The 10,839-nt window shown below is 47.1% G+C and overlaps 1 protein-coding gene across 2 annotated transcripts in view; it reads left to right on the top strand.

Moving 5' to 3' along the window:
- Nucleotides 1–1,151: 1,151 nt before the first annotated feature.
- DNHD1 (dynein heavy chain domain 1) overlaps nt 1,152–10,839 on the top strand; it is a 67,300-nt gene continuing 57,612 nt past the window's right edge. Inside the window, exons 1-4 of one of the 2 annotated variants that reach the window (XM_088843117.1) lie at nt 1,152–1,564; nt 1,673–1,746; nt 1,854–2,673; nt 6,819–6,992. In XM_088843117.1, the coding sequence (XP_088699243.1) occupies nt 1,683–1,746; nt 1,854–2,673; nt 6,819–6,992 (1,058 nt within the window). In that variant the 5' untranslated portion in view covers nt 1,152–1,564; nt 1,673–1,682. Of the gene's footprint in view, nt 1,565–1,672; nt 1,747–1,853; nt 2,674–6,818; nt 6,993–10,839 lie in introns of those variants that run through there. The other variant, XM_088843118.1, reaches the window with a different exon arrangement.

Here is a 10,839-nt window from a genome sequence, read left to right as displayed (position 1 = left end):
AACTCAGTGTTCAAAAAACGAAGATCATGATATCCGGCCCCACCCCTTCATGGCAAATAGATGGGGAAACAATGGAAACAGTGACAGAGTTTATTTTCTTGGGCTCCCAAATTATTGCAGATGGTGACTGCAGCCATGAAATTAAAAGATGCTTGCTCCTTAGAAGAAAAGCTATGGCCAACCTAGTTGGCATATTAAAAAGCAGAGACATTACCTTGCTGACAAAGGTCCGTCTAGTCAAAGCTCTGTCATGTAAGGGATGTGAGAGTTGAACCATAAAGAAGGCTGAGCGCTGAAGAATTGATGCTTTTGAAATGTGTTGGAGAAGACTCCTGAGAGTCCTTTGGACAGCAAGGAGATCCAACCAGTCCATTCTAAAGGAGATCAGTCCTGGTGTTCATTGGAAGGACTGATGCTAAAGCTGAAACTCCAATACTTTGGCCACCTCATGTGAAGAGTTGACTCACTGGAAAAGACTGATGCTGGGAGGGATTGGGGGCAGGAGGAGAAGGGGATGACAGAGAATGAGATGGCTGGATGGCATCAGCCACTTGATAGACATGAGTTTGAGTGAAGTTCGGGAGTTGGTGATGGACAGGGAGGCCTGGCGTGCTGTGATTCATGGGGTCGCAAAGAGTTGGACACGACTGAGCGCCTGAACTGAACTGAACTGAAGTTTGGGATTCCTATCAGATATCCAAAGTGGCGGTGGGACTCTGTCACATGCTGAATTTCTATTTATTTTAGTCACTCAGGTGTTTTCCCCTCTCCTCCCGCTACCCCAAAACCCTCAGATTTTGAGCTCCTCTGTGATCAAGGAGTTTGTCTTGGATTGTTTGCTAGGTATGGTGGTCTAGGTGGGGTGGGTTGGGGTGTCCCAGTGACTCCTGTTGTGGGTGCCCGTAGCAACTTACACGCTCAGTAATAGATAAACAGGGAATATGGACTACACCCGCTCACGACGCCTACATTATTGCTGCTTTCCCAAATCAAACAAGTCGTTCTTTTCCAGACCCAACCAGCTGGACGGCCTATCCCAGGGCCTGCGGGCAGAGGGCAGAGGGCAGATTTGGCCTGGGCCCGCCCCTCCCCCAGGGCCCCGCCCCTCCCCCAGGGCCCCGCCCATTCCTGGCGCCGCGGGGGCTCTCGCCGGAGGCTCGGCCTCGGGCGACGTGCTAACTGTTCTAACAGTTGGGAGGGATGCGGCCGCGGTGAGTCCGCCGCTGGGGATCCCGTCCCTTCGCAGCACTCCTCCCAGACACACGCACATTCTCACCACTGCCCCCCCGGAGTGTCCCTTTCTCCCTTCCGCTCCTCTTCCACCTCCTCCTCCGGCTCCCAGCCCAGCCCTCTCCGCTCTTCCCCCGCCTCTCTCCCGCCTTCGTACCCTCTCCTCTGCTTTCTGTCCTCAACACGTTCTCCTAGTCCACGGGCGAGGGCAAAGGGGACCGGGGCTTTGCTGCCTGTCCGTGACGACCTGTTCCTCCCCTTCAGGCGATCGCCAGGCTCCAGTCCCAGTGACTGTTCCCTGCTATTCTGAGGTCCTCTGAGTGAGCCCTTTTAGGTGCGTGTGCCACTTTGCCTCTACCAGTGATCATACGTGTGCGTGCCAGTCTGTGTGGGGGTGGCTGTGCCCGAGACCCAAGTCTAAGTTCATCCATTTCTCCTACAGGCACTTCCCCATGAAACCTCACCAGCGCACCCCGCATTCTTCGCTTCCCTTGCCTTCTGTGCCCCATAGTCCAGGTGAGGGGATGGTGTCAGGGGCAGTGGGAAGGGACTCCCCAATCCTTTTAACACTGCCCAGAGCCTAAGTCCCCTTCTCTCGCCTTCTCTTGCGCTTCGCCACGCAGGTGAGATCCATCAACCAGGAGCCTGGAACTGGCAGTTGGATCCTGAGCAGTGGGCAGGAGCAGTTCGACGGCAGTTGAATGCCTGGCTCCTCTTGGTCTCAGATGAAGAGGCATCATCTAAAGCCCTTGAATCTCGGTGCTCTGTAGGTGTCCTGGACAAAGCAGAGCAGCTCCAAGCCTGTCAGGGAAAAAAGAGGCAGTCCCTGAAGGCAGTGACTCGGTTCGAGTCCGAGCAGCGCACAGTGCTGGAGCTCCTGGTAGCTGAGCTCCAAACCCTGTTCTCAAAAGTGCTTCAGGATGGCAGCCCTGCGGCGTGGAACTACCTGCATGCTGTGCTGGGTCTGCTGCCCCCATATCGAGCGCTGCTGGTCGGTCGCCTTGACTTGCTGCCTTTCCTAGAGCGGCTGTACCGCTGGGCACCCTGGGTTCAGGCCCAGCTCCACCTGGATCTGCTGGATGCCATAGACCAGGCCTTTCCCCGAGACACCTCGTTGTTAGAGGGCACCTCCCATGTTGACTGCTATCCCCAGAAAAAGAGGTTCCATCATGGGACCCCACGCCCAGCATGCCCTTTTGTGCAGGCCCAGTGGGAAGGGCAGCAAGTCGAGGATGATTTGGCCACATGGCTGCGACCACTGACCCTGCCCGAGCTCCAGCACAGCCTGGGTATTGTCGGTGCGGAAGTGGCCATGGAAGAGACAGAGTGGCTCGATGGCCTCAGGCTTCTGCCCTTGGCACTGGCGACTGATATCCCAGTACAGTATGAAAGCAGTGACACTGACAACGCGGAGGAGGAGCCTTCTGGAAGAACAGAGACTAAGTAAGTGAGGAGCCTAGTCCAGGGCTTTGAGCAAAGGAGAGAAAAAAACCTCTTCCTTTCTGTCTGCTAATAATCCCAGCGTGTTAATCCCCTTAGGAAAATGCAGAAATTAATGAAAATCACAAGTCAACCTCAAGGAAGCCAAAGCTTCAGAAAACAGCCTGAGTTTCCAGAGTTTCTAGACTTCTCTTTCGTGTTCAATTCAGTTCAGTTGCTCAGTCGTGTCCGACTCTTTGCGACCCCATGAATCACAGCACGCCAGGCCTCCCTGTCCATCACCAACTCCCAGAGTTCACTCAAACTCATGTCCATCGAGTCGGTGATGCCATCCAGCCATCTCATTCTCTGTCGTCCCCTTCTCCTCCTGCCCCCAATCCCTCCCAGCATCAGAGTCTTTTCCAGTGAGTCAACTCTTCACATGAGGTGGCCAAGGTATTGGAGTTTTAGCTTTAGTATCAGTCCCTCCAATGAACACCCAGGACTGATCTCCTTTAGGATGGACTGGTTGGATCTCCTTGCAGTCCAAGGGACTCTCAAGAGTCTTCTCCAACACCGCAGTTCAAAAGCATCATGTAGTGCTTAGTTGTTTTTCTCACTTGTTCCGTAATCAATGAGTCTTACCTCTGGGCCTACCTACTGCAGGATACTCAATCTGGGTCTCTCCCTCGAGATGCTCCTAAGTGAGTGCCTTTCTGGGGGCCCCTCCCACTCATATCTATGTGAGCTAAACCACCTCCAAGGCAGACTAGAATTGGCTGCACTGCCAGCTAGGACTTTTCATTATGATCCTTCCAGAGTCTTCTTGCCCTACGAGTGAGGGACTCTCGGCCCTTGGAGTGGTGATTTTCTCCCCAGTCTGGCTCTTAAACTGCTCTCTAAGGATTTCAGAATGCCTACAGAGACGCCCTCTTCTCAGAGTTCTCTAACTCTAATGTTGGAATTTCTCCCTGTCCCCTGGCCAGCTTCTCTGTGACACATTCTGGAAACTCAAGCTGTTTTCTGTTTCATATTCTCTAGGACTGGCTTACAGGCATTCATACGTTCACTGTCTGGGAAGAAGGCTAGTTTTACCTTCAACCAACCTTGGCGTTCTCAATTTAGCTCTGTTAGGGATGGGTCTGGAGAAGGAAATGGTAAGCCACTCCACAGTTCTTGCCTTGAGAATCCCAGGGACAGGGGAGCCTGGTGGGCTGCCGTCTATGGGGTCGCACAGAGTTGGACATGACTGAAGTCAGCTTAGCAGCAGCAGCAGCATGGCTGGGTCAAGTTTTTCCTGAAGTCTTAGAGCCTTAATGGTGGGCAGATAGGTAGGCTCTTGGGGCCCTGATGGAAGGTGGCCAGTGCTTTCTTTGTGTATATCTTCAATTGCCCCACCAGATGCTTCTTTTTCAATGATCTGCCCTTTGCCCTGAGTATAAGTCTCTTTTCCTGGGGGAGAAATCTAGATTGAGTGAGAATGGGCTGAGATGCTGGCAAGAAGTCAAGTTCTTGGTCCTCTTTTTGGAGCTGGCAGTAAACCTCTGCGGCCTAGTTAATATGGCTTAATTTCACCATATTCCCCAGGACTGGCCTCCCAGGTATTCATACATTCAAGAAGTATTATTGGATAAACAATATATATCAGGAACTGCTAGATGCTGAGGATACAGAAGTGATAAGAGAGATTCAATCTCTTCCCTTGGGTTTTGCTGCTGCTGCTCAGTCGCTTCAGTCGTGTCCGACTCTGTGCGACCCCACAGATGGCAGCCCACCAGGCTCCTCTGTCCCTGGGATTCTCCAGCCAAGAGTACTGGAGTGGGTTGCCATTTCCTTCTCCACCCTGGGGTTTTACAGCTTAGTTAAGGGAGATAGATGTTAAATAAGTTGATTTAAGTAAAATAGCATTACAATTTGTGTTAAATGCTACAAAATCAAAGAACACTGCCTTTTCCCTGGCTCTTCCTCTGGGGGTGTGTGTGTGTGTGTGTGTGCACGCATACACATCAGAATTAGGAGAAAGCACATCAGAGGAGTTTGGGTTTAAATTTGGGTTAACAAAATACCCTGAAGGTCAGGAAGTGAAATAAAGTGGAAAGTTTCAAAGAGGAGGGAGCACTCAGTGTTAAACTCTACCAAGACAATTAAGAAAATTTTGAAAAAATATTCACTGGATTTAGCAACAAGGAAGAGGTTGGTGAGAGCAGTTTCAGTGTAGTTTTGTGATGAGGAAGGCACACTGTAGTGCATTCAGAAGTGAATGGAAGGGGAAGAAGTGGAAATCATGTTTCATTCTCTCATGAAGCTTGGCTTGAAAGAAAAAGAGAGAAATTAGGACAGCAGATTGAAAGAACAGTGGTGTCTGAGTAGGACTCAAAAAAATGGAGAGGTGTTTATAGCCCTCAAGACAGTCTTGGAGAAGTTGGTACTCAATAAATATTTGTAGAGTGAATGAATAAGTATAGGCTAACAATGGAAGAAGAGGAGACTGAAAATACATCATGAAGAGGGGAGAAGGGATCCAGAGCACAAATGGAGGAATTAGTCTTGCGGAGAAGAAGGGCACTCCTTCCACTCAAATTTGGAGGCAAAAGTAGAATGGAAATTTGTACAGATAAATGTGTGGGAAGGCAGCTGAACTTGAGGGAGTTATTTCATGGCTGAGAGCCTCAGTTTTCGCTGGGCAGGGACAGAGGCAAAGAAGGGGACTGGGAGCTCTGCGGGGCTGGGCGTGGGAGTGGGGGGTGGAAGCCTGAAATAGCAGTCAAGGAGACTGCAAGGGGTAGCTGCCTGAGGACTTAAGTACTAAGACATCGAGCAGAGTGAGCCCACAGATGAGACTGGACTCCAGGAATCTATACAGGAGATGATATTTCTGTTCTGAGATCTTCTGAACCTGCTTAGTACAAGTAGGGCTTTAATTATTGAGGAAATGAAACTTTAGTGCAGTTACACCATTAAGATGTCCTGATCTAATGTCAACATCACAAACCCTGTTGTTGATGTGAGTTTCATTTTATTTATTTATATTTATGTTTGGCTGTTCTGGGTCTTCCTTGCTGCCAATGGGGTTTTTCCAGTTGCGGAAACCTGGGGCCACTCCCCGGTTGTAGTGCTAGGGCTTCTCGTTGCGGTGGCTTCTTTTGTTGCAGGACACAGGCTCAGCAGTCACAGCTGCTCTGCGGCATGGGGAATCTTCCAGGACCAAGGATTAAACCCATGTCCCCTGCATTGGCAGGTGGATTCTCAACCACTAGACCACCAGGGACATCCCGACATGAACTTTAGGATGGCTTTATAGCCCTGGGTTAACTTGTTCTGTTGAATTAGATTTGGGCATATCCATGCCATATCTAATTAATGGCCTGGATATACTTGGACTGATTAAGTCTAAACTGAATTATTCAGAGGGTTTTTGGTTTGTTTTATTTTTGTGCTCTGAGTTTACTCTAACCAAATTTGTTAGTCCAGGTAATTGACTTTTGGCTTCTCTAATAATTAATTGTAATACCAATTTTATCAGCTGGTATGGTAGAAGGGTAGGAAGACTGATGGTATTGGTGCAGGCTTGAGGGTGCTGCTGCTGCTGCTGCTGCTAAGTCACTTCAGTCGTGTCCGACTCTGTGTGACCCAAAGGATGTAAATCCCAGCTGGGAAGAGATGGATGTGAAGGTGGAGTTTGGGTGATGATGGAGAAAAATCAAGAAAGAACCCCCAGGCATGGAGATCATGAAGAGTTGGAAAGCAGGTATAATGGGGACAAAGATAGGAGATCTAGAAGGCTAGGAAGGTTGCCAGAGAGGAGATATCTAGGACTGTGGGCTTGCAAGGTGACGAGTTGGAACAGCAAAGTATTCCCATGACTTTTACTGAGTACTACGTAATACTGATGTCATGGTAATCACAATCAATCGAGAACGATTACTCATTTATCAGAAAGGGAAGGGTTCTTCACACACAGATCTGAATGACTGCAGCTGCCTGACTGTGTCACCTCTTGGACTGTATTTGCTCAGCATGTAAACCTTTGGGTGTAGATGGTTGACAGGCTCTAACCAGGCCACATCAGGTCCTCTCAGGCACCTAATCTAGCTCCTTTGTTCACTGGCAGACAGTGGCCGCCTGACCGCTTTGCTCTGCCTCTTCTCTCCTGACTTTGTATCATACAGGTCTCAGCTGGACTTGGAAGTTCCTGAGGAGAAGACCCTCCAAAAAAGAAGCACTGGCTTCTTACCACAGATTTCCCTCCTGGGTAGCCAGATAATGGCCGTTATGAAGACAGAGAGATACCTGAAGACGATCCACTTCCTTTATCTCAACGTGGCTCCCAGCCGCTGCTTTACGTGAGAGCCCATGCCCAGACCCCTGACCTGCTCCTCCTGCTCCCCGACATCCCCCCACACTCTCTTCCCCTCTTCCTCCTCTCCAGACCCCTGCTTTCCTGTCTTTCTCCTCTCCCCTCTCATTTCTTCTGTCTCCCAGGGTCCCTCTTTCTTCCCTTCTCAGCCTTCTCTGCACCCTTCACTTCCTCTTGCTCCCCTCTGCTCTCATAGCTTTTCGTGGTAGTCATTCTTTTCTGCTCTTTGCTCTGTCTTCTTTACTTTGTCCTAGAATGACAGAAGCATTTGGTCATCACCTCAGAAGGGAATTTGATGGTGAACTCTTCTAACTCCAGGGCAAGAATCAGGTGTTCATTTAAACCTTTGTGTTTCACAAGGCATCATTTTCTTCAGACTGCTTTCCTTTAACTTTTACCTTTTGGTCCTCGTTTCATCTCTGTGCTATGAAAACAAGTCTTCTTCCATACGACTCGAGAGTCATTCATTCACTTTCTTTCATTAGATCAAAATCTTAGTGTTTTTAAAAGCCCTATGTAAGTCTCTTCTCTTCCCAGAAATATCAGTCGTAATTACCATTAATCAAGCTTTTTTTTTTTAATACCTGTGTCATTTAATCCCCACCTACCAGGTAGGTGCTATTATTATTCCATATTTGAGATGAGTAGACCAATGCATAGACAGGTTACGTGACTTGTCCAAGACCACATAGTCAGTGGTAGAAACAAGACTGAAACCTAGCACTGTCTTAACTCAAAAGTCCATATTCTTGAGCAGTATCTGATATCTGCTCCTCAGAATCTATATATCCTGCATACACTGACCTCTTTCTCCTGAACTTCAGTGGGACTAATGATCTGTACCATCCACTGATGTACTGATCAATTCATTTAACAAGAGCCCGCTGAGAGCATTGTGCTCGTTATTAAGCAACTGTCTCTTGGCTCCAGTTCTGCTCTTCTCTCTCTGCTTTGTAATGCTGGGGCTGGGACTCTGTAAACTTCATTTCTCTTTTTTCAGCTAGCTTCCTGTTAGGTTTGATTAATAGGGAGTGCTAGTAGGAGACTGGATAGCAGGATAAAAGGAGAAGGGACTTTGTTCTTCCTCTGCTTTCCCTTCATATCATTGCCCCAGAAATGGTCGTTCACCCTGCCAGCAGCAGGCACTTTCTGAAGTAGCCTCTTCCTGATCCTGGCACTGCAAGAGATCAGCGCCAACCAAGGGGTAGCACCTTCCCATCAGAGTTCTGCATCATAACTGTACAAGGCCCCTCCTCCGAACTCCTTATTTACTAGTAGCAGCCAGGCGGCATTCCTTAGAAAGCCAAGTCCCTGTGCTCCAAGCCCCTCCTCCAAATCCATGGCTTCTGAGAAAGCAAACTTCTTTCCTTTGTTCCTCTAGTCTTAGGGCTGGCATGCGTTTCCTCTAGTTATTGTCTCTGCTCTACCTTAGTTTTCCCTTTTTGCTTTTCAGGTGTCCTCTGACACCTTTTCTGAAACACATTTTCTTTATTAAATTCACTTTGTTGAAATGCTGAATGCAATTTCTGTTTTCCTGATTGGACTCTGATATAGTACTTAGCATCGTGAGTGGTCTCAGGAAACGATCCTCAAATATGGGATTCTGATATTGGTTTGGTAATGTCCTTGGCCTTGGACAGTACTAGGCTTCTTGCTAATGGGAAATAGCATGTAGTAATCCATGACCTGTGGTGACATCAAAACTGACTAAATTGTCACTGTAGTTGAAGATGATGAACTCCCTACTGACACCTAGTGGCCGCTACACTTGACTGTTCAGCCATAGTGATAGTAAACGGTAGTCATGTGGGATGGGAGCCCTGTTGACAATGGTGGAGAGCCTATAGAAAGAAAATGACAAGCTTAGGGCTTTCACCTATCAGCTTAGTCATAATCAGAGAAGCAACATATTCAAAGATAATTAGGCATAGAGAGAAACAAGAAACCATGAGCAAGAGAACTAAAAAAGCAGTGAATAATTACAGGGCCCACATCTGCCCGAAAAGGAACACAGTGAAGTGAGTTTTGCACTTGTTGCTGCTTTTCTCCAAACAGAGATTCCAGTAGAGGCAATGGTGTGTCAGTTTTTCTATATGCTCCTGAAGGATAGAGAAGAGGAGCTGACCTTTCATCAGACTCAGAAAACTAAAGAACAGAAGTGGTTTAAAGCAGATTTGGTTTTAAAACAAAAGAGCTGGGGGCCCACACCAAGGAGGGAGGTGTTTTCTGGTTCAACCTGTGTTGTAATCAGAGTCCCATCTGGAAGCCCAGGGGACTTAATTTGTGGGTTCTCTGATGATTTTCATGTTTTATCTAGATACTTTGCCCAGTTTTTCTAGTTGTTCTCAAGGGAAGTATTGGTCCATATTTCTAGTGCACCATCAGTAAAAGTGGAAACCTGGCATTTTTTGTTTCACTTTGAGGTTTTCTTTCAGTGTATTTGCAATCATCAAAATTTTCTTATATTTGTCCTAGATTGCCACACTTGCAAGGATCTCAGTTCCCAGGCCAGGGATTGAACCTGGGCCACAGCAGTGAAAACCAGAAATCCTAATCTCTAGGCCACCAGGGAACCCCCTGTCCTAGATTTTGATTTATACTTAGGGAAGAATATATTCCTTCACTTCCTAGGGTCTTTGCTCAGCTCTCCCTGACTCCTGCCCTGTGCAGGAAGAATAGCCTCCATTAAGAAGGCCACAGGGGAAGGAGCATCCCCTTGGGAAATCAGGCCTCAGGATAGGTAGCTATCCTGCAGGATGCTGCATAATCCAGTGGTTAGGAGACAGGGGCTTCAGTCAGGTAGATTTGGTTTTTAAGTCCTGGGCTTCCCTGGTGGCTCCGTGGTAAAGAATCTGCCTGCCAATGCAGGAGATGCAGGTTCAATCCCTGGGTGGGGAAGATCCCCTGGAGAAGGAAATAGCAAACCACTTCAGTAGTCTTGCCTGGGAAATCCCATTGATGGGGGAGCTTGGTGGGCTCCATTCCATGGTGTCCCTAAAGAGTTGGACACAACTTAGCAGCTAAACAACAAAAATTCTTTCCTTAACTGCCTTGTGAAAATTTATGATTTCTCTTTGTTCAGTTTTCTCATCTGTAATTTGGAATAATAGTATACTTGAGAAGATCGAGTCACTTTGTCAGAAATGAAATAAAGTTTTTATATGATTTGACTTACTGAGTTTATTCTGATATCTATGTATATGCCCTTGAGTCATTTGCTTAATAATGTATGGGGGGAGTGATGCGAGAGAGAGAGAGGAGGGCGGTTTTACGTTTTAGGTATTATATACATTGGATTTGGGACACACAGCTTTTAAAAGGCTAAAAAATATTTTTAGTGCTTAAAAATATTACTGACTCCAAGTTATGAAAAGAAAACTGCAGGATAAAAATTAATAAATGCTTTATTAATTGTGCCCAAGCATGGCATTATGGCAACTAGTTTACTTCAACTAGATATAGCACATAATTTATATGTTATATACTTACATATAGAGTGTATTTAACGTGGGATATGGGAGCATTTTCCTGAAATAAGACAACTTACTAGGATTATAAGATGGCTCTGGAGGAATTTATCTGGTTCACTAGATGGCAGTTTTCCTCTTTATTGGCCTGTGTCTAGTGTTCTAGTTACCCTTGCTTTCCCCTGTTCTCAGTTACTCCAAACAGCCTTCCCTGATTATCTCCGCATGTTATGTCAGCATGTAGAATATACATATTTTATCATTTGTAAGAGGTACATTTTTTCATATTTCAACATTTCTGAAATTGTCATGCATCTTCAAATTGGTGACATATCATATTGAGAGCATTTTTTCTTTCAGTGTTTC

The sequence above is a fragment of the Moschus berezovskii genome, chromosome 14 (genome assembly GCF_049115385.1).
Source record: "Moschus berezovskii isolate FMDL1 chromosome 14, NW_MosBer_1.0, whole genome shotgun sequence".
NCBI classification, from domain to species: Eukaryota; Metazoa; Chordata; class Mammalia; order Artiodactyla; family Moschidae; genus Moschus; species Moschus berezovskii.
Note: the sequence above shows the minus strand (reverse complement) of the source record. Positions and strands in the feature narration are given on the sequence as shown.